At 48.8% G+C, this 21,022-nt stretch overlaps 8 protein-coding genes across 8 annotated transcripts; 3 read left to right on the top strand and 5 right to left on the bottom strand.

Moving 5' to 3' along the window:
- Positions 1-1,210: 1,210 nt before the first annotated feature.
- On the top strand, positions 1,211-3,024 carry DFJ58DRAFT_774679 (glycoside hydrolase family 16 protein). The gene is made up of 8 exons (XM_041389391.1): positions 1,211-1,278; positions 1,341-1,410; positions 1,477-1,617; positions 1,750-1,884; positions 1,991-2,058; positions 2,202-2,335; positions 2,478-2,572; positions 2,630-3,024. Exons 1-8 carry the CDS (start codon positions 1,261-1,263, stop codon positions 2,866-2,868), a joined length of 900 nt encoding a protein of 299 aa, XP_041246505.1. The 5' UTR covers positions 1,211-1,260; the 3' UTR covers positions 2,869-3,024.
- DFJ58DRAFT_869677 (uncharacterized protein) lies at positions 2,909-10,636 on the bottom strand (the record flags this gene model as incomplete). Its single annotated transcript, XM_041394277.1, has 12 exons — positions 2,909-5,629; positions 5,684-7,062; positions 7,115-7,191; positions 7,251-7,496; positions 7,545-7,722; positions 7,773-7,861; positions 7,921-8,001; positions 8,055-8,411; positions 8,466-8,567; positions 8,635-8,994; positions 9,050-9,463; positions 9,518-10,636. Coding segments are annotated over 12 exons (7,005 nt in total), but the record flags the coding sequence as incomplete, so codon positions are not given.
- A 245-nt stretch (positions 10,637-10,881) lies between these two features.
- On the bottom strand, positions 10,882-13,076 carry DFJ58DRAFT_774686 (uncharacterized protein). Its single transcript, XM_041389392.1, has 7 exons — positions 12,816-13,076; positions 12,583-12,761; positions 12,423-12,527; positions 12,217-12,375; positions 12,117-12,163; positions 11,072-12,066; positions 10,882-11,023 (listed from the first exon to the last, which is right to left on the bottom strand). Exons 2-6 carry the CDS (start codon positions 12,612-12,614, stop codon positions 11,375-11,377), a joined length of 1,035 nt encoding a protein of 344 aa, XP_041246507.1. The 5' UTR covers positions 12,615-12,761; positions 12,816-13,076; the 3' UTR covers positions 10,882-11,023; positions 11,072-11,374.
- A 210-nt stretch (positions 13,077-13,286) lies between these two features.
- Positions 13,287-14,474, top strand: DFJ58DRAFT_725207 (uncharacterized protein; the record flags this gene model as incomplete). Its single annotated transcript, XM_041385209.1, has 7 exons — positions 13,287-13,407; positions 13,463-13,732; positions 13,788-13,835; positions 13,890-13,999; positions 14,049-14,183; positions 14,235-14,334; positions 14,383-14,474. The coding sequence occupies 7 exons, from the start codon at positions 13,287-13,289 to the stop codon at positions 14,472-14,474; spliced, it is 876 nt and encodes a 291-aa protein (XP_041246508.1).
- Positions 14,475-14,522: 48 nt separating this feature from the next.
- DFJ58DRAFT_224817 (uncharacterized protein) lies at positions 14,523-15,752 on the bottom strand. The gene is made up of 6 exons (XM_041379334.1): positions 15,513-15,752; positions 15,323-15,454; positions 15,113-15,265; positions 15,017-15,061; positions 14,850-14,957; positions 14,523-14,798 (listed from the first exon to the last, which is right to left on the bottom strand). The coding sequence occupies exons 1-6, from the start codon at positions 15,604-15,606 to the stop codon at positions 14,680-14,682; spliced, it is 651 nt and encodes a 216-aa protein (XP_041246509.1). The 5' UTR covers positions 15,607-15,752; the 3' UTR covers positions 14,523-14,679.
- A 79-nt stretch (positions 15,753-15,831) lies between these two features.
- DFJ58DRAFT_774709 (PIG-P-domain-containing protein) lies at positions 15,832-16,779 on the top strand. The gene is made up of 3 exons (XM_041389393.1): positions 15,832-16,049; positions 16,105-16,223; positions 16,277-16,779. Exons 1-3 carry the CDS (start codon positions 15,862-15,864, stop codon positions 16,471-16,473), a joined length of 504 nt encoding a protein of 167 aa, XP_041246510.1. The 5' UTR covers positions 15,832-15,861; the 3' UTR covers positions 16,474-16,779.
- Positions 16,667-17,362, bottom strand: DFJ58DRAFT_869689 (uncharacterized protein; the record flags this gene model as incomplete). Its single annotated transcript, XM_041394278.1, has 3 exons — positions 17,230-17,362; positions 16,942-17,174; positions 16,667-16,705 (listed from the first exon to the last, which is right to left on the bottom strand). Exons 1-3 carry the CDS (start codon positions 17,312-17,314, stop codon positions 16,667-16,669), a joined length of 357 nt encoding a protein of 118 aa, XP_041246511.1. The 5' UTR covers positions 17,315-17,362.
- A 2,684-nt stretch (positions 17,363-20,046) lies between these two features.
- Positions 20,047-20,946, bottom strand: DFJ58DRAFT_656657 (uncharacterized protein; the record flags this gene model as incomplete). Its single annotated transcript, XM_041381929.1, has 1 exon — positions 20,047-20,946. The coding sequence occupies one exon, from the start codon at positions 20,944-20,946 to the stop codon at positions 20,047-20,049; it is 900 nt and encodes a 299-aa protein (XP_041246512.1).
- Positions 20,947-21,022: the final 76 nt, after the last annotated feature.

Here is a 21,022-nt window from a genome sequence, read left to right on the forward strand (position 1 = left end):
GCGTGTGTACCAATAGATGTTCCCGAAGGAACGTGTACCCATGGGCATGTCCGTAATGAGATTGTACGTTGTATGAAACAGCCTTGTAGGTGAGACGAAGAGATTTGATCCAAGCTGATTTACCCAGTGGGTCACTTGGAGTTTGGTCACTGTCTCCACGCCGTCTCGACTCGGAGTGGGACTGACACTAGTGACCACGTGCGGAGTTCTCGCGCTAGCAGTGAGTGGCGACCAAGGTGGCAATGCGATGTGGGCGCAGTCACAGAATCAGGGCGGACGTTGTTATAGCCACAATAACAAGAGTCTTGGCTGCTGGGGACAGAAAATTATTCAGTTGGAAACATTACTGAAGCGACATTGACGAGGCGAGGGACCGGCAGGGAGCAAGGAAAGGTTGCCAAAGAGCGTAACGAGAGAAAGCGGGTAGAAGCGTTAAAAAGAAGTTTGTGAGTGGGCAAGAAGTTGAATGAGTGGGGATTAAGACGAATGGCGCGACTGGACAAACGGTATTATCCACTAGAACTATACAGCAGGGATAAAGTTGAGGTTGTAAGAGGCGGTAGTGTAAGGAATTGACAAAGTCACTGTTAACACTGGACATTTGCCAAGTCTTGATCCTCCCGGGAATCGGTGATCTAAAATATCCCAAAATATCAGCTACTTTGTTTTGTCTTGCTATGGTATACTCTAGTACTCGGCATCACGGCATGCTGCAACACAACAATATAATAATATTTATGTTGGGCGTACGCTCATTGAATCATCGTTTCATCTTCTTCAAGTTCAAGTTCTGTTTCAGGCGGATTACTCCTCCTCTCCATTCGTTTCCCATCACGCTCTCTTGTGCAATATCACAATAATGAAACAAATTTGCCTGTTTAGTTCTGCACTTGCTTTCCTTACCTCCGCTGTCTTGGTACAGGCGGCACAACAGGGTGCTACTTGGTCGGTTCCCACTGTTACAAATTTTATTGCGCAAGGTTGACTTGGCTCCAAATGTTGTGTAGCAACTCAACGAACCTATGTTCATCCCAGTATCCTTGTTGCAGTGCGTCGTATAATCAACATCTTCTGTCACATGAAATTTATAGGCCAATTTTTCAAACTCCCCTTAGGTGAATACGGGTTCTGCGGTGATGGATATGTGCGTCTTATTTTATTCGTCTCAGCATGCCGTTCAATCTTGTCAATCTTTAGTACTGTCTCGGAGGGTGCAACCCCCTTGCGTCTAACACTCTCAACTCATGCAATCCTAGCCCTATGTGTGAGAATGCCAACGTCTGTTCATATACTCTTCTTGCACGCGAGTAGATCTAACGCCAATTTAATATTTTATTTAGTACACGCTTTCAGATACCTCTCGCATTCTTAGTAACTATACCTACTTCAACGGGAATGCCTCGGAGTATGGTCAGTCTTAGGATAAATTATTTTTAATGGTTACACTCATGTGCGCTTCTTGTTTGTTACTTCCAGACTGGGTTGTGGAACAGGGATCGATTATCAATACTACATCTGACGGCGAGGCTGCAATTGCCGTCCTCCTCACTGAAACCGGTGGCGGTACTCTTCTGTCTTCAACCAGATACGTACATTACGGTCAAGTCACAGCTAGATGTGAGTGTTCGTTTTTTCAAGGGGCTGTGTAGTGCAATCTCTCATTCCCTTCTCGTTCACTCTTCTTGTGACTTCGCTTTTCTTTCTCTTTTGTCTCGGATCAAAATGCGCTAACAACTCTTTTTTACCCAGTAAAAACTGGCCGCTGGGCAGGCGTCGTTACCGCATTCATCACAATGTCTAGCATTAAAGATGAGATCGATTGGGAATTCCCTGGCAATCAGACGACCACCGGACAGACCAATTATTTCTGGGAGGGAGTCATTCGTAAGTTTCTTACAGTTGCGTCAATCATGCGGAATGTGCTGATGTACTGTCCCTCTTCATGCGCAATCTATACTCCGCCCACACCCGGTTTCATTGCTATCAAAAGCTGCACAAACCGCTGGTGTAGTTGAAACTGGTCTCACGGATACTTATTCCAACTGGCATGATCTTACAGTAAGTCTTCGGTTTTGCCCAGCCAATCGCTTTCATGCATGATTCCCTATTTCGGCGAACAAGATACGTACGCTTTTACAGCTCGGTTCATGAGCAACGAAAGCGCACGCGTTTAGGACATACTAACTTCGTCTCTCCGATAGATCGACTGGCAACCTGATTCGCTGACCTTCTTGGTCGACGGAAACGTGACGCGCACGATTACAGCTGTTCAGACTACGAACAATGCGACAGGCGTAGTCCAGTTCCCCAACACACCCAGTCGCATTCAATTGAGGTGGGTATCCATTCATTCTACGCTTCTTGCTTTGGGGTATCGGGTATAGGTATTGGGTTGGTGTGGTCCAACTGTTGCAACTTTCTTCTATATTACGCAGTTCATACAATTACGGAGAAACATCTGACACCTCCCTTTGCAGCATCTGGCCGGGCGGTATCTCCACCGAGCCTCAAGGCACGATTGAATGGGCCGGAGGCATGATCAACTGGAACGACCCCGACTATGTCTCCGCTGGTACGTCTTTCTGAGCCTCGCCCTCCACCTCCCTACAGCTCTGAAATTCTTCTGCAGGCCACTTCTATGCGCTCTTCCAGTCTGTCTCAGTACAGTGCAACGACCCCACCACGCCCAGTGCATCTGATACGTCTTACGTGTACGGTACCAACTCTTCGTTGGACACGCCCAGCATCGCCTTCTCGAATGCTAGTACGATTAACGGCGCGCCTGCCTTGATTGGCGTGAGTGTCAGTGCGATGAGCATGTGGCTCGGCGTTTCGGTGGCGCTCGCCCTTGGTGGCTTGGTATTGTAAGCTGAAATCACCTGATGTCAAAGCTTGTCCCGGTGGTGTTTTTGTAGGCTCTTTCTTGTATGGCTACTATGTAATGTGTTTCAGGATACCCGAACATATATAGTTCAAAAAGTACGCAGACTCTTGTAAAGCTGTTTGTCATCGATTATCGGTCCGTCTCAAAATACGCTACTATCGTTCACATCAGGCTCTAAGACTACCAAGCTCTCGTCCAATACCTCCCTCCACGCCTCCCGTTCACAAAACTCAAGCTCCAGATCATGCATCTCATCCACAAGGGCATCAACTGCCTGCTTGATTGTCCACTTCCTTTCTCCTTCTAAATGTCCTCCAAGCCCAATCGTACCATCCATCGTGCCAGTAATCTCAGATGTAGCTGGCATATGCCTTTCGAACGCTGCGGGCAGTGGTAACAGCAAATCATACCCCATACATGCCTGCACAAGCCTTATTCGGCGGTATGTGGCACGCACGAGAGACGTAGTTTTCACTACTGTTGACATCGTCAGCATACGCACATCCTCGCTAGACGATGCTGAGCGATGCAAGTCTGGTGTTGTAGGACCGAGGTGAACGATGCGGGGCTGGGCACTGACTGGTGATGGACTTGGGCTGCGCTCAAACCCTGCCTTGCGTGGCGTGGATTCTAGCATGGGAGGGCGTAGCGACATATGGCCTGCATTAAAAGAAGCTGACGGCGAACTGCTGATGAAGGGCGACACAGCGGACTGCATGCTTGATAATCTCTTCCTCGGCTTAGAGAAGACAGACGGAGGCCTATGTCCGAAAGAGTAATGTGGACCATTCTGGGAGCAGCGGAGCTGCTCGTCGAGAATAGCGGCTTTTTCTTGTGCGAGCAACTTCAATTGGAGTATGAGGGGTGTGCGGTAGCGAGAAAGGAGCTCCAAGAGAGACCAAAGCGCGTAGTCGATGACTCGTGGTTTACCCGGGGGAGGAGACGGGCGGGGGGCGTTGAAGGATACCGACGGTGTGAGAAAGGACTCCTGAGCATTGAAAGGATCAACTGAAGTCATGCTAAAACTCGGGTGAGGTGAATGGATGGGGGAAGGTGGCGCAGATTGCTCAGAGGATTCAAGGGCAAACTGCGCATCTCCATCAGAAACCAGAGATCTAAAGACAGTAGCAAGACGGGTCCATATTGAGGGCAGGGACGCAGAGAGGTCATCTCCAGCTCTCACGATAATCATCTTGATGACTTGAATTGCAACTACCAGCGTCAAGACCTGTTCTTTATTTGATGGTCCAGAACGACGCTTATCGTCAGATTTCCTTCGCTCTAGCGAGGAGGTTGATTGTCGGGACCGGCCTGGTTTTTCACAAACCGCCATCGCGTAGGAAAGAAGTCGCAACCATGCACTGGTACGGGCAGCACGCAGCCATGCGTCGTGGTCTCCCACCGGCGACGCTGAAGCAGACGTTTCGAGCGAAAGAACAAGCTTGAAAACGACGCCGGACAAGAATCTATGTGATGGGAGCTGTTTCTCGATCTCAGCAATCACGTCGGTCTTTCGAAAGGAAATGGCCGTGGTAAGGAGCGAGACCATGGAAGATTCCTTGTGCTCAGAGCTCCAAGCTGTTTGAGACTCCAACCCACTCCTGCAGATTTGCGTTACCACCAAATTAGAGAATGTGATGTCGTTGGCGAGTTGATTGCCAGAGGTGAGATGAATTATGGCCTCGTAAATACCAGCGAAATTGATTGTTGACGCATAGGCGTTCATGATAGGAGCAAGGTGGTCGAGAAGTGCAATTGCTTCCTTGGAACTAGGTGTACGTTCGACAAGACTGGCCTTTGAGTACTGGCATAGGAAATCCACGACCTTATCTTCCGTGTGCGATGCTTCTCGCAAAAGAATCCTCGCGATATCGAAAATCTTCTCCATCGCAGTGTTGGGCAGCTGGCCGCCAGCTTTAACGAAAGCGAGCGCCAATCCGAGATATTCTATCCGCATAGTGGTGAGATCACTTGGGGCCTTCGCTTTCTTGTGAAGCTTGTCCACCAGATCAGCCTCATCCTGTGATACATCCGTAGTGATATCGTCCACCAATTGCATGGTCAATGATTCAGGAAGCTTGGCCTTCGCGACTGCACGTAGGATGATTGTCCCAACTGCATCAATGCCGTCGCGAAGCACACTCCTGGCTGATCTGGAAGCATTGTACAGTGCAGGTGTTAACAACCTTAGGAGCGATAGGAAATTTTGGGCTCTGGCGATGGAAGGGTCATGACCAATGACAGTTAACAACAACCGTACGAGATTGTCCATATCAAATGATCTCGTCTCGTACTCCTCGGGAAGGTTGATGATCAGCTGTTGCGAATCCTGGCTACCAACCCTTCGGATGGCAGCCATGAATGTTTGAGGTTTCTCATCAGCGGTGGTGACCATCAATGCTTCCTTCTCCTGCAGTCTGTTCATATTTCGAATGCCAGAAGCATCTGGACCTGCCATCGGATTGTCACGATTCAGTGAAGACAGCATCCGAAAGACGTTCTTCACCAGCCAAGAGCTATTGCAAGTTGGTTCCAAGAGGGCGTGTACCACAACGTCTAGTGTTTGGAAGACGAATGCCTGCGGGTGAACAGCGTAGAAGCGACTGATGGCATACTCGATAGCCTGCCGAATTCCCTGATGATGCTCTTGCTCCGTATACACTTTCATGATAGATAACATAAAGAGGGAATAACCTCCACCGGACGTAAAGAGACGCCTGAAGCGGGTACTCGCCACCATTAACGCTGCAGATCAGATCTGTGATCAGACATGGCCACAAGAAAAGAATCTTGGCTTACCGATCAGCGACTGGCTTACAATCCCAATATCATCTCCATGTCTGAGCAAGATCCGGTTCAGACCATCTATGAAGACGGTCAACTCGCTACGATCGCTAAGATGCCTGGACATGGATCTGAAAATCTGGGCTATGAGCAGAAGATGACTCCGCGAAAGCACCAAGGAAATCGTGGTCAGGATTGACTCTGGTCCATCCCGTTGTGCAGACAACTGTCGCGGTATAAAATTTGGCAATTCCAGAAAGCGTGCTGCTGACAAGGCATCTGTTGAAGGCAGAACGATCTGCTCTATAGTCTTCCGAATAACTTGGACGTCCTGAGGGTTTCGCTTCAACATGGACAGAAACAACCGATTTTGAGTCACGCGGATCATTGTAATTGACATCAAGGATGGGGGAATCTCGAATGGATTTTCACTGAGAGACAGAGCTTTCGGAAACATGGGGCCAGATGGAGACGACGCGGTAAACCACAAGGACCCGGATGGAACAAGGAACAAATCCATCTTCGCTCGCCGAATCTCCCTGATGGACATCTCGCTGACTTGCATGACTAGATTCGACAATAGAGCAGCAGCGAGAGCGAAGTTGTGAAGTGCATCTGTCGAAGTGACTTCGCGAGCAACGTATTTAAGGTACCCAGCAAGATGGTTGAATGTATAATGAGCCATGGCAGGAGGGAGATGCTGATTTAGATGCAATAACCCTCGGATAGCTGTCGTGGCAGCTTCTTCATTATCGCTGGCAAGCAAATCGAGGATGGGCCGAATAAGAAGAGCAGGGTCATGCCGTAGTAAATCCACAACACTGTCACGAGCCGCGCATGAAACGTCAATGCAAGAATCGAGAGTCAGAGAGACCAGTTGAGGGAATACAGTCCCGAGTGCAGGAACAAAGACCGCACGGCGCTTGACGCCACGGCTTGTAGGATCTGACGATCGTCTACTGAGGTGGCCATCAGAAACGTTACTATTAGAACGAGGTTTGGTTGGCGTGGATGTCGGGGATGATATGGGTGAAGACTGAAGGCGCTCCGTGGCACCAACGTTTCGATCTTGAAGATTACTGGGTAATAGTGACAAGGGTGTCCTCACCCATTCGCGTTTCTGGTCCATTGGTCGTTTTTCATCTAACCATCCCACTTCGGCTAAGCGTTTACGCAGTTCTTTGGGCATATCTTCATTACTATCATCCTCCTGCTCTAGAACGAACAGGCTTGAACCGATGTCGGTTGGAACAAATGGCAATGGGTCGCGGGCTAACTTGAATGGTCGACGACGATTCGTATCCGACAAAAAAGGCTGAGACAGAATCTGGAAGCGCATATTCACCAGCATGTCCAAACGTTGGATTGCAGTGATCTTCACAGCACTGTCTTCACTGTGAAGTCGAATATTAAGACCATGCGTTACCAAGTAAGGTTCTCACTCACTTCCGCAAGTCATTCCTGATGAGTTCAAGTATGCTATGTGGGGCCTTCTCTGCACACTGCATGGTTAGAAAAGAAGCCTAGGATACCTGTGAGAAACATCGCTCGTAATTCTAGGTAGGGCACGCACCGAAAGCACTGTCTGCGGTTCCGCCCAGTCAAAACATCGTGCCCACAAGGAAGGTCCCATCAACAAGTAATCTTCTGATGTAAGGCAGGCGGAAATCATCACTAATAAATTGAGGGCTTGGCGGGTGAGGGATTGTCCAAGGGACGACAACAAGAGCATTCTCTCATGTAACGCATCCATGAGGATAGTCCTACGTTCAGTATTGTCCCCAGAAACATCGTTGGCGCTGGAAAACAGGAGTACTGTGCCTCGGCGCTGTATTTTTTCAGTATTAAGCAAAACAAAGCGAGATGCAGACTCTACCTGGTAAGATGCTCGAAGGCCGTCCTGTGCTGAGGCGTAAATATCTTTGACTTTGTCCAGCGCTTGCGAGATGTCACTGAAGACGTCATCATCTACAGTCAGAGGCCCATCTTCGTCCACCACAGCTCCGATATGCGACTGTAGCAACCAACCAATTGCTGATTGTAGCCAAGTCGGACTTCCTAATTTTCAATCCTCAGTTATAACAGGGAAAAAGATAGTGCATACCGCTTTACGGATCGTGTGAGTAGTCTAATCTCTGTGAACAAGATCAAGTAGAACAAGCGCATGGAGAGTGGTAGCAGAGTAGCTCGTTCCTGTATGATGTAAGTTAGACTATGGACCATCCGTCGAAAACGAAGTGTTTTCTGCTCACTTTCGCTTCTAATAACACACCTAAACGGGCTTCCAGCATACTGAAAAACTGGGTTGGAGCAACAACCGAGTTATTAGGGTGCTGTAAACTAAGTTCGGTACCGTCTAAAATATGACAGCTTAGGATCGACTCACCGAAAAGTCTTGGCTAATTCGTGATACCGCCTTAACACACGCAATTAGCTCAACTAGTATGATCATCTGCCCAAGCCTTGCTTGCGCCCACTTCCTCTTGGACCCAGATTGTAAGATGGCAGTGGGTTCGTTCATCAACGCTACCAATATCATCTCTGTATCTCTTGTCCAGAAGTCGGGAAGGAATACCGAGATAGCAGCAATAACTCCAAGTTGATGGCCAATCGTAAGCGCCTTGGAAGATGCTGCACAGGTGAAAAGCGGTTTGAAGAACACTTGGGGATATGTGCGTGATGCCTTGTCTAGGACACCCGTGAGTTCCGGATAGTCCAGAGGTGGTGGATCTGCGACTATTCTCTGATATTTTATCAAATGTACACCTTGCTATCGTTAATGAGTTGGAACACCCACCTCTTGCAAACACGGTATGGACAACGTGAACAGCTGACCGCGAAGCTCATCCGGTAAGTGAAAGAGTGCGGTCAAAATTCTAATTATTGTGGGCCATTCGCCCTCAGCAATCCGTTTAAGGAGGAAGCGTCAGCTATCTCCCTTCAGAGTGATACTAAGAGGCACATACAAAGTGTTGCATCATCTTTTCCAACGACGTCTTCCACTCAGACATTTCCAGTAACTGTACGGTGAGACCGTAAGTGATGCCAGATATCTCGTGAGTGACCCCCTCAAGGCAGAGTAACTCGATCAGGAGCCTAGACACGCTGGCGCGGGCATCCGATGCCCGTTTCCCAGTCAGACAAGTCATCTCAGGAATGACACGCGATTTCAGGACATGCAAGACGCTCTGCATGTCCAGATGCTCCGACTTTACGGACACACACAGGAGAGTTGCAGCATGAGCGAATGTTATGACAACTCGAGAACGGATAGCTGAAATCATAGGGGAAAAGGATCCTGAGACAGGTAAAGGTGTCCAAAATTCCTGCGTATAATTGGTTGCTCAGCTATTGCCGGCACGCTAAAGAGGGAAGCTATACCTGGAGGAGTTCATGCAAGACCTTGCGCTTCATGGTTAGAGGTCCATGGTCGAGACACCGGACCAAGGCTTCAGCGACCAAGGCTTCCCTGACTTCCGACTGGCTCACACCGACCAACATCACTGGAGAGCCATCGATCTCTGCTGCAGCGAGAAAGCCCGCTATGCTCCCACACGTCCCGCCGCGAAGTTTCGAGATGATGTCTCTTAGAATAGCCACTTCTTGATCTTCCTGTATCTGGAGCAACGTTATAGCTAGCGCCTGGACTAGAGAAAGGAACGCATGGGCACTCGGGAGCTCGATGGGGCCACTGCGGGGAAACAGGAGTGATGTAAGAACACTGAGAACGCGAGTCCGAAGGAAGGATGGTATGGACGCAGCGTTGCAACACCAGATACATCTCTCGATAGTAAGCTACAGAAATTGTGAGCAGCCTGAACAAGCAAGGCGCACAGTCATGCCACGTACATCATCCGACGTCGCTTGCCAAGTTTGGACAGCAACCTCGAAAGCTTCGATCGCAGTCCACCGCTCGTCGTCCACATTCTGATTGCTCTCGCTCGATAAAAACGGCATCAACAGAGCGGAAAGAACGAGAGTTTCGTGAGGAAGATAATTCGAGTTCTTCGACGCATAACGAAGGATGGACTCGTGCAGCGTCATGATAAGCGAGGAGTTCTGTCCTCCTGACACTGTGGAGGGAGGCCTCTTAATAGAAAGTCCTTTCTGAGTTGTTGTCTGAGTCTGCACCATAGTACTCCCAGTCGCGAAAGAGTTCAGAGTCGTGCTCGACACGAAGGGGAGGTGCAACGAGCTAAGTGTGCCCAATGGCCCATCTCGCTCATTTTTGCTCTGTCGTGACGGATCCGGGACACGAAAGGACCAACAAATTTGGAGCAGCTCTTCTGCAAATCGGCGGGACTCGTCCACTGCAGCCTCGCGTGCATACTCTACAACCTGTCGGAAGCCAAGCCGCGGAAAACGAGATGGCTTGGGCGTCGGTGGTCGAGAAGAACTTTGAGATGTCCCTGCAGACGGAGGAGGCGAAGCTGGACGAGGTGCTGCCAAAACATGTTGCCGTAGCTGCTCCCAGCGGACCTTCGAAGGTGTTCGAGTAGGAGAATTCCCTGAGTCAGATCGCTCAGTGACAGGCGGCTGAGTGTTGGAAGACGAGCTTGATGCCTTGAAAGCATGGGAAACCACAGGGGAGAATTTCTTTTTCAAAGGAGGGCTGGAAATGCCACCTGCCACTGACGGCGCCGGCCTTTTGTCTTCGACTGTGTATGATCTTGGAGACTCGACTGGAGGTTCTCCCATCCAAATTTCTGATTCTAAGTCATGTTGATCTAGAAAGGGATTACTGACGTTGCCTTTCTTAGTACCAGTGAGTTGGAAGGTCGAAGTTCTGGATGGAACACGAGCATGAATTTCCTGCGAGTTGTCAATGTCTTCCGTGACAGTGTTGGGTAATGAATCGGGCTGCTGGCTCTTGCTTGATGATGATCGGGAAGTCACCAAAAATCCCTTCTGTAAATCGGAAGAAAGTAGGCGTCTCTGTAAAAGTCTTGAGCCAGTTGGACGACTCGGATGTGAATGCAAGCCCTGGTTTCCTGACATTCGGAAGGATGTTTTTCACCTTTGAAGTTCTACAGTTATAGTGCGGTAAGCTGCCTGGAACACTGGGTACTTGTGTGAGCAGGAATGGTGCGGGACGCTCAGCGGAGCTCCCGTAAGGGTGGTTGTTAGAGACTAACTTGAAGCAGCGGCCTTCTAATTGAATTTGAAGATATTAGGCCACACACTAGCGCTTATTATTATCTTGAGGTCAACAATACACTGGACAAAACCCATGATTACAAGCCCCTACAGGACGAACAAAACAGCGACTACAGGGAGACGGAAGACAGACGTTATTACTAATTATTATCAACAAGGATGGAATGACGTCTCCTCGACACAAACGGAATTCCGAGACTGCAAAGTGTTTAGCGAAAAGACGACTAAAACATACGAATGACATACTTAAAACAAGAATCGATAGCATAAAGACTAGTGCACGGGTGCTATTTATTTGCCCAGAAGAAGTCCGAGTCCATTTCTTGAAGGTACTGAAGCATAAAAATTACGAAGAGCATGGATGGGCGATATAGTGAGTCCATCCAGAAGAAAAGTGGATCGATCAAGCATAGAAAAGTGGTGTGAATTGTGCGGGTGTGTTCGCGCGTGTGAAGGAAGAGAACGGTGCACGAGAAGGCCTGTATGGGCGAATATCGTTACTCCAGCTGCTTCGAAGGGATTAGCTTTGTCTATTTGAAGATAACAGTTTTACCTCGAGCTCGTTGCAGAGCTGGATCTGGAAATTGTATCGGCAACATGGGCCCTGAGGTGATATCTAACGGGGTGAGGTGCGAATGAGGCAGCTTGAAAGGTATCGCTGGGAAGACCAGGTGGGGAGTAGAAGTCGTTTACAAACGCATCGTGTGCAACGCAGCTAAGACCGGAAGCCAAGGGTGGTAAGTGGCAAGATCCAAGGACAAAAGGAGTAGCACAGGGATTAAGTCCGGCGTCAGATGTTTTCGGTAGCATGGGAGACTGAGCATACGCAGCAGCAGCAGAGTCAACCGGATGGATATTGTCTTGGACGAATCGGACTTCCAGGTGTGAGGTCCCATAGAATTGTCGTTGAAGTGCGTCTTTGGCTTCCTGAGCATTGAAGATATTCACGTATTCGACCAGAGCGCTCGTAGTTCCATTGCCAAGCGTGATAGAATCCATGAGCTTCACCTCCTTGATGGGACCGAAAGGATAGAACAAAGGATGCAAGTCACTGGCCTGAGCAAAAAGAAGGGACGGCAAGTTCGATACCAGCAACTTCGAGGAAGGTGCCAACGAGATATTCCAGTTTTTGGGCGAGCTAATGGTCGGAGGTGCGGGTTGGCGATCGAACTCCATTTCCGGAAGTGACAAAGGGTTTGAGGATGCCAGCATCATCGTCCTGTCTGCGCCATCTAAGAAGCCTGTCATGAAGGATAAGTAAGACGTATTTGCGATTGGATTTAGCTCGCACCTTGAGATCGTTGTACAACGGCCCAAGATACATCAAGGGTGTGTCCTCTAAGGTGTGTCAGTAAGTTGAGCTTTGAATTTCGAAAAAAATGATCTGATACTTTAGTTGCGTTCGCGAGAGCATATTCATCGCACGTTTGGCTTCCTCATGAGATGACATTACCACGAACCCGCGACGGCGAGATGCGTTATCGACAGTAGCGAGAATCACGGCGTGCATGACAGTGCCGAAACGCGAAAACAGAGCGGAAAATTCAGGCCTAGTTTTTCGTGAGCATGCAAGGTGTGGGACCAAGATTATGCATACTTGGTGAGATCAAAGGGTAGACCGAGGACGTAGAGATTTCGGCGCGCATCTGAATTCTTGCCAGTGCTTGGAGACGACGTTTTGTTACCGGCGGGTGTCACGGTACTTTGAATGGCGCATATATGCACTGCTCAGTTTCCCCGTATTTGAAAGCACTCACATGGAGGAACCACCGATGTTGTAACCAGACATCCGCAGAGCTTTCCTGTCATGTGGTCAATTGGTACAGTCAGGTGGGAGCATACAAGTCTTGCTTAAAGGCATCGTGTGTAAGAAAACATAGCACGCAGTGCGGCGTAGTTATTCCATCGCGATGAATCTCCGCACGTTGGATGGGACCTATGTGGGATATATGACGCGATCTGGTGCAAACAGGAAGGTGAGAATACGAACCAACAGCGCTACTGAAAATGGATTCGACGTCCTTCAAGTTGACTACGTTTACAATTAGACCAGCTTTTCCCGCTTATTTAGACCAACCATTTTCGGGGATATTCTCAACCTTGATGGCAAATGTATCGCGAGTCATGGGGCTAATACTGTGATAGAAAACAAACGATTGTGCTCGACAAGAAATAAAAAGGAAGAGTGCGATGTCTAGCTGTCGTCGTAAGTGACACGAAACCTGCAGCGATGATGGAAAGAGAACAAGAAAGAACGGCAAAGTCCGCGAGGGGTTTGGTTGTATTTATGTACGCGACCGCTCACGTGAGTTTAACATTTGTAGGACCATGTCACAAAGAAGAAGCGTGTCCTTCCTGCAGCTGAGTGCTGAGGGGTAATCGGTCATCTGAATAACGAACGACAAGAGCTGCCGCGGACGGCCATCGAACCTATACCGTAATTTGAATCCAGGTTCCAAGCATGTCCAGGAATATCTTCCTCAACCCAAACCTGTCGTCCTCAACCCAACTAGCGCTAAGACGCGCAGGTTACGAAACACTCGAAGATCTCTCCACCACTTCCGTGGAAGCTCTTTCTAAGGGTGCGTAGCATGTTCATTTCCGCCGATCTGGCTGGAAGAAGATATAACCCCGCAGAACTGGGGATTGATATCTCCGACTCGCAATCCATAATCACCGCATCACAGCGGCCTCCAGGACCGCCTTTGAGTCAATCCTTGGCTTCCTTGATATCTAGATCACAGATTTTTGCGTGCAGCTACCCAGCTGTAAACACGGCTCTCGGTGGCGGTCTTCCGAGGGGACGCATACTAGAAATATCTGGACCCCCAGGCAGTTTTAAAGAAACTCTTGCACTAGATTATACTCGATTTTTCGTCGAGGCAAACGAGGAGGTGATATTTATTGGTAATGTATTTTACGTTTGACGTGTCATTCCACCTTTCTGAGAAATGGGGTGTAGATACCCAGAATATGACAAGCCTTGCCACGATCAAGAAAACCTTTGGTAGTACGCAACACGTCACGCATTCCCGCCGGAGGAATAATAATAAAATAATAATAGATTCCTCCGCAGCCGCTGACTACCAGGACCTCGTTCGTTATATGCACCTCCATACCCTCCCGGATCTAATGATATTCATACACAACCTACTATCTGAAATTCACACAAAGGTACGCAGCCAATCGATAACGTCAAAACCAGACGTGAATAGTCAGATAGACGGGGCTTCTCGTTCTCAATTCAATTTCATTTCCGTTCCTATCTCATCCAGATGTTCAGTCCTCTAAACGGACAGCGCTGCTGGAGAAGATCCATCAGGTATTTTTGCAAGCAAGTGCATTGAATAATCTGACAGTGAGAGCCAAGAGCGCTTCACCATAATCAGTCGCCTCATTCCAATCACAGATTATCACAACTTCCCAAATGTCAACGAAATTGCTCAATGCTGATGGCTCTCCTGGAAACTTTGAAACAGGAGCAAAGGCTGTGATGGTACCACAACTAGGTAAGCTCGCCAAAACAACAATGTCACACATTGCTCACTCATGCACAGGTTCAACCTATCTACCAAACGGCCGATCCTATCGATTGGCAATTGTGCCAGAATCACGGACAACAGGGCAAGACAAGACAAGGTTTACTTAGATGGTATCCAGTGCTAACTTTCTGTGACAGAGTAGTACAGCTTCTTTCATCTCCTACGCACCCTTCAGGACAGGCCCGGCACCAATATGATCTATGTAAGTGCAGCCCGTGCATGCCACATCGATAATTGATGACAGGTGTGTCGCCAGCACAACATGGAGCATGAAGCGTTCTCCACTGTTCTTCACGGATCTTGGTATCCATCTTAATCTTGAGGTGCAGTGATAACTTTGTCAGGTGTGATAATCATGTCCATCTTCCAATCATGGTCGAACATCGGCACTTGTCCACGTTCCAAAAGTTGCTGCTCTAAAGCTAAAGCGACTTGAGATTACCGGTTAGAATGTAGTTCCGCGTTGCCCATGATGTACCAACCTAGTAATGGTTTCGATCGCCCATTAGAGGAAGAATATGATGTTATGAACCGATCGTAGTAGCCCTTTCCATGCCCGAGCCTCGAGAATGATCGGTCAAAGGCAACACCTGTAGCGAAAGAGAGTGATATCCACGAATCGCGTTGATTCAATTTCATGCATACCCACCTGGCACGAGGATTAGATCCAGATTGTTGCAGTCTGCATCGAAAACTTGAGCAACAGTGAGCCTGCATGACGATTTTGCACATAAACTTGACGCACTACTTTGGCGTTTTTTACTTGACCACTCAGGTGTCGGCTCCGGAATGCCCCATAAACCAGATGGAAAGCTGCGATAGTCCTCTTCGGTGTATACTCGCACAAAGTCCATATAGCCATTGTTGGATGTGATGCTAGGAACGAACAAAGTCTTCCCTGATAATTTGTATAAACACATGCCATCAAACTGGGGTATGGACCGCCGTCACCCACCTAGATCACCAAGAATGTTCAGGATCAAAGAGGTCGTCTGAACCTCGGCTGCCGGCATACTGAGATAACAACTGACAGTCTTGCATTGCTGGAATGCTGGCAGCGACAGGACTTTTTCGGTAATGGCCTGTGCTTCCAACGGAAAGCATGTTAGTCGTCAGTAGCTCAGCATTTAGTATTTGAGAGTCACATTGCGACTGAATATCGGACTGGGATAATTCCCGAAGGGTCGTGGTGATCGTTTTGCGGAGCGCTCTTTTATTAGTGCTTTGAACGATCGACATGAGTTCTGCCTGACCCAAAATATGAGCGAAGATCAATGTTTGGTCGAGCAAATGGAAGTGGGTCCAACAAGCCGGCTCGGTTAACGTTAAGAAACGCAATTGCAGATCCGCGAGTAATGCTCAGTTAACGATGATCGTAGACAAAGACGCAACGGGCTTACTAAGGCTTACTAACGGGCGTCTATTCTCCGACTCCAGGTTATTAATATTATTCCCAACCTCTGACAGCGCTCTGCTCACTTGCGTTTAGCGCACATGGAGACCACGTCTCCAGTAGTTCCATTTCCTCCAGAACCACCTGATGAGCACCGCAGTCGCGCACCGGAATTTTACGGTTTTGTAGCCTGGACTTCTACATCCGTTGTGTTTGTCATTTATGTGCTATGGGCCCTACTCCCGGATGAATATATTGTCTGGCTGGGCGTGGAATGGTATCCCAGTAGGTGAGTCACGCAACTTCTTGCATGAGAAACTACCCTTACTGCGCATCATACCGAGGGAATGGACTCTGCTTCTCCCGGCATACTCCATTGTCGTCGTACTTTTGACGTACTTTGTCTATTTTGCCATCACCATCGCACGTACTCCAGCCTTCTCTGACCCCAGCACGTTCATTGGTGAGCAATTTCCGAACATAATATATGTCGCTAGGAGTCTAAACAGCAGGTAGATACCAAAATACACCTTCCTGCGCTAGACGCAAATCAGCATTTCAAACCCGCGGATCCGGATGTTGTCCCTGAGCTGTACGACATTCCGATCGGAATCGTCAATCGTGTGGTGTATGGACCGCACCGCTGGCCAAATGAAAAGAGACCGTCAGGCGAAAGCTCAAGCAAGGTCGACAAAGTCCAAACATCCCCATAAAACCCCGTAATTTAACATTGCAGCGAATTCTAGAATACAAGTGCTAGCTAATGATCCTTGGATCGTAACCCGTGCATCGAACACCTAATATTTAATCAAAACTAATCAATGTGTGGTCAGTCTTCGCATTAGTAGGTAGACATCGAGCCTCCCGTAAATAAGTACATGGTCTTGTGCGAATCAAAGGGAACGGTTATTTTGTGGAGCGGTTGAGTGGGTTGGAGAAGTCGTTCTACCCCACTAGAAGTCAGCGCGATTTAACCCCCGAACGGGGCGAAGACGGACCTGACTGGGGTGGTAGTGACGAGAACCCGCCTCAGCATAATCATTATTATCGTCATAATGATAAGCTGTTCCCTGGCTCAATGACGACGAGGGCGCCCCTGCCGGCAACGCCACTGAGAGTACAGGGCATGTTCTTTTCGATTCGTCCCCACCCGATGATTGGGAGCCGATCCACCCAGTGACGGGTTGCGCCCTCGTGGCAAGGCTGTGCGGAACCCACCTGAGTCTTGTTGGTGGCCGGCCGGCATCGTGAACATGGTGATTTACGAGAGGCTCCTCAAACCCAACCATAAAGTTGGTTCCCTGAGATGGACTCTCCATCAAAGAGGGGTTAATGCCATGTGTCTTCAGATGACGCTTGGCATTAGATCGGACTGCAAAGTGTCTATCGCACGATGATACCGGACACTTGTAGGCTGTTGAACACTGCAAAGTCAAAAATAAAGAGCGATTTGCTGGACTACTACGCACGTTTGGCTCCCGAGTGGGAGTTCATGTGAGTGTTCAGACCGCTTGGGCGCGGGAATATCTTCAGGCAGATGGAACATTGGTGCATTTTCGACCTTTTAGACGATCCTCTCCTTCTTGGGGTTGTATTTAGTGGAGCGAGGGAGTCAATGTCTCCGTTGGGACCCCCGTAAGGAGTGATCACATCGGGAAGATATGACGAACACCCTTCCTTGGGAGAAGCCACCCCAATCACTGTGTCCCTCTCTATGACGTTTCCGCAGCTTCCTGCTGCTGGCCCATCATAAAAAGAGCTGGGAGACAAAATGGGAGGTGAAGGCGACGACGACGATTCGCACGATTCCCCCGATGCGTCTTCATCAGGGTCGTCGAAGCTTTCCAAAATCCTTGCGTTGTCCGGGTCCGCGACTGGCCTAAGAGACTGACGACCCAACCGAAAGGTCATAACAGACGGTATGGGTAGCTCCTGGTCAGTTACGGACATCGTCATGCCCGTATTCGGGGGAGGCGTATGAATCTGGAAATGGGCCATCATCTGGGACATGACGAGACCCGTCTCTATGTCGGAGTCGTCAGGATATGTGTATTCAGTAGATGCGCTGTCCGGTGACACTTGCTCCCGCCCGGTGGGACTTTGGCTGCCTGGATAGTCCAGTGGTTGAATGTCGAGACGAGCTGTTGGGTTTAGTTGCTCGTCATCCTGGTCACTGACCCATCCCCTGCAACCGGGGACAATGTGGGAGGCATGATGGCTAGTACGAGAGACCGGAGATGATAGAAACGTGGAAGAAGTGAAATAGTCGAAGTTTTGAGGGCCGTACCTGCGCAGAGGATGGGAATGCAGAGGTTGTCCTCTGGGAGGACTCTGGATATCCAACGGACTGTGAAGAAGACGACAATTGCTGTTGGTGATCATTCACTTCAGGCTCGTTGGTGGTACAAGAAGCCATGAAGTGTACACTTAGGCCTTGGGGAGAAATGTCGCCGTCACCAAGGTAGGAATATTGCCTGTAGGAGCGAGCATGGGATGACTGGATGTCCGGTAATAGATGTTCTTCGGTGCCGTCGAACGGCATGACTATCGGACCAAGAAGCTGGGGCACGAGCCCTTGGCCTCCCATAGAACTAAGTAGTTGATGGCATGAGCTTAGGAAGTGGAACAAGGACAAACGAACGCACAAACTCTAAGAGTAGTCGACTACCTTTTTGTACCGTGGGAGGGAAAGCGCGAAAGATAAATTCAGAGAAATAAGCTCTTCTAACCCTGGGGCGTCCAGGGAAGTGTTAGGAATCTATGTGAGGAAGAGTGCCGCTTTTTGTTTCGCCTGTAGTCAGATAAAAGCCGAAAGGCGTGTGCTCTGCGTGCGTGTCCATCAGTAAACATGAGGGCTCGCGTCTGGATCTTGCGGGGGTGATATGAACGAATTGAGAGACGTGGCTTGCACCCTTTGGGTACTCAGAATCAGAAAAAGTCCACCCCCCCTTCGTTTTGAGAACTAGCCCTATTTGACGCTCCATGTCCTTTATTAGTTATGAATGAAACCTCAGTGATCCAACCCAAAGAGAAAATCTTGTCGAGATTCATCATATTGATACCATCGTTCCGGAAACAGCCCTGGATACCAATTGCAATCAACTGAAGCAATCATTGACACCATTCGGCCATATTCAACGAGGCAATAACATTGCATAACATCTTCCAACGGCTGCAAAAAAAATCAGCGTCGTAAGGCTCCAGAACCAGAATTATTGGTGGGTAATTATACCCCATCATTCTGGAACCGGGGGGACGGCTACACGGGCTTTCGCCCGATCTAAGTCTCAGCGACTCATTGTCGTTGATGTAGTGTTTTCGTGACTAGGAATTTACACTCCGCGACACTTGCGTGGCAGAGGCCCAACGTTCGCTGTGAGTCTTGACGATTGCAATAACATTCCGACTTTGCTTTTCGAAGACCTGTAGAGATGCTGATTAGCTGATGATGGCACATAAATCCGGAACACGATTGAGATTATCAAACGCAAATAGCCCAACAAACGGTATTCCGATTGCACTAGTTAGAAGTTCACGAACGGAATCGCGTAATACTGACTTGGTACCGCCGACGGATTGACGGTTACTGATGAAAAAAGTCCTTTCAATCGCTCGGGCAAACTCCAATACCACGCATTGATTAGATTCCGCTTTAATTAACGGATTAATGTGAAGGTACTAAGCTACAGGCCGCCTACACGCACAAACATAAACACATTAAATACTAGAAGAAATTAAACCAGGAGGCAAACTAGTACCTAACTGGATGCTCGGCGACCTCATGTATTTCTAATCCGACATCTCGGACCTTCCTCATTCCGACTAAAAATTATATACAGTGATGAACGTGAAGTAGATATCGGAAATAACGAGCGTGAATGTAGAATGTAGTGGATTCAACCTTAAGGCGCTTTGCACCTGTCGAATGAATGGTTCATGTAGTAAGTAAATTAATGTACCTTACGATAGTAGTACTTGAACACACCTAAATTGTTCAAGCCGATCTCCTACTATCGTCTTTTGCCGCTCTTCTTGGCCGAGACTAGACGACTTACCGATCACAAATTGTGGACTATTACTGATCCCCGTACCTCCCACAGCCTTCAGGGTTCTTCCAGCCCTGGATGCTACTTCGGTAGACAATGGAAACCTAACCTTAGGCGGTGCAGATCCTAGCCGAGTGCGGCGGCCAGGCTGCCGGCCATCTGGAGTGATCGTGGTCTCGCACCTTCTGAGCACGGTAGTCTTCTGTGGACGATTAGACATGTCAAATACGATAACAATCGTCACGGAAAGTTAATACGAACTGAAGGGCGTAGGTCCTTGTTCAGGGCCCACTTATTCCACCACCCGTTGGCGACTATCTCTGTGCGTTTTGCACGTGCACTTGCCTCGGTCACTGTATATTCTTCAGCTGATCCATCTATGTCAAATTCGTCATTCGTACCGCTGTCTTCCGGAGTAATAGGTCCAGAAGATGATGATGCTAGAGTAATTATGTCATCATCGATGCCATCGATATCTCCAGGTGCTTCAATGTTGAGAATATCACGCAAGTCAGGTCCTTCAATTTCATCCATACCATTCATCGGCGGCGGCGTTTCCCGAACGAGGATACTAACTTTGTCTCTCTTGGGCGGTAAACATTGATGCAAGGCACGCGTGACTGTTCTCACTGCCGTGGGGCTGGGGATGATATCCGCGCCGAAGTCGTCTCCGTCGCCATAATCATGCCGTGCGGGGTTATACGGCCGTACAGGTGAAGAGAGATCAGGTGTGGCCGATCGGAAGTAGGATGGGGAAGGTGACAGGTACCCGTCTTCTTGTGTGACGGGATCCGGGGGCTCATCAAGAATTTCGTCCAATTCTTCGACCACAATAACGTTATCGGCACGATCGGGGAGGTTTTCTTTGTCAGATAGGGGATATGGGATACGTGAACTGGGCATCAAATCGTCTGCGGCTTGTTCCACCTGTTGTTTTGACGTTAATGGAGAGGAAAAAAACCTTGAATGTGTGAGAAGAGAAAGGTCTGTGGAAGACGAAGCCTGATTTGGTTTTATGCGTTTTGCAGCGAGGTCTTCATCAAGTATATCGACAAGTGTCCTCTTTCCGCTACCTTTACCAGACACTGCTGTTCTCTTTGTTGGAGTGGAGTTACTACGAGTAAGGGTAGCTTTTGGCATTGGAGCTGTGGGAATACTGTCAAACATGCGGATATCATCGGCACTGAGGAGGAAAATACCGAAGAAGGTAAGCAAT

This window comes from Suillus subalutaceus (assembly GCF_016647625.1).
Source record: "Suillus subalutaceus strain FC151 chromosome Unknown DFJ58scaffold_25, whole genome shotgun sequence".
NCBI classification, from domain to species: domain Eukaryota; kingdom Fungi; phylum Basidiomycota; class Agaricomycetes; order Boletales; family Suillaceae; genus Suillus; species Suillus subalutaceus.

What these genes read in the sequence shown, in the direction of transcription:
- DFJ58DRAFT_774679 (XM_041389391.1), top strand. An exon ending in CGGTCAAGTCACAGCTAGAT is followed by an intron (nt 1,618 to 1,749) that starts GTGAGTGTTCGT and finishes TTTTTTACCCAG; the next exon opens with TAAAAACTGGCCGCTGGGCA. An exon ending in CCCAGTCGCATTCAATTGAG is followed by an intron (nt 2,336 to 2,477) that starts GTGGGTATCCAT and finishes CTCCCTTTGCAG; the next exon opens with CATCTGGCCGGGCGGTATCT.
- DFJ58DRAFT_774686 (XM_041389392.1), bottom strand. Translation starts at nt 12,614, where the DNA reads ATGTCTGGTTACAACATCGGTGGTTCCTCCAT. An exon ending in CTCTCGCGAACGCAACTAAA is followed by an intron (nt 12,164 to 12,216) that starts GTATCAGATCAT and finishes GACACACCTTAG; the next exon opens with AGGACACACCCTTGATGTAT. An exon ending in CGTTGTACAACGATCTCAAG is followed by an intron (nt 12,067 to 12,116) that starts GTGCGAGCTAAA and finishes CCTTCATGACAG; the next exon opens with GCTTCTTAGATGGCGCAGAC.
- DFJ58DRAFT_224817 (XM_041379334.1), bottom strand. Translation starts at nt 15,606, where the DNA reads ATGTCGATCGTTCAAAGCACTAATAAAAGAGCGCTCCGCAAAACGATC. An exon ending in AAGTAAAAAACGCCAAAGTA is followed by an intron (nt 15,062 to 15,112) that starts GTGCGTCAAGTT and finishes CTGTTGCTCAAG; the next exon opens with TTTTCGATGCAGACTGCAAC. An exon ending in GGATCTAATCCTCGTGCCAG is followed by an intron (nt 14,958 to 15,016) that starts GTGGGTATGCAT and finishes CTTTCGCTACAG; the next exon opens with GTGTTGCCTTTGACCGATCA.
- DFJ58DRAFT_774709 (XM_041389393.1), top strand. Translation starts at nt 15,862, where the DNA reads ATGGAGACCACGTCTCCAGTAGTTCCATTTCCTCCAGAACCACCTGAT. An exon ending in GTGGAATGGTATCCCAGTAG is followed by an intron (nt 16,050 to 16,104) that starts GTGAGTCACGCA and finishes CATCATACCGAG; the next exon opens with GGAATGGACTCTGCTTCTCC. An exon ending in TGACCCCAGCACGTTCATTG is followed by an intron (nt 16,224 to 16,276) that starts GTGAGCAATTTC and finishes AACAGCAGGTAG; the next exon opens with ATACCAAAATACACCTTCCT.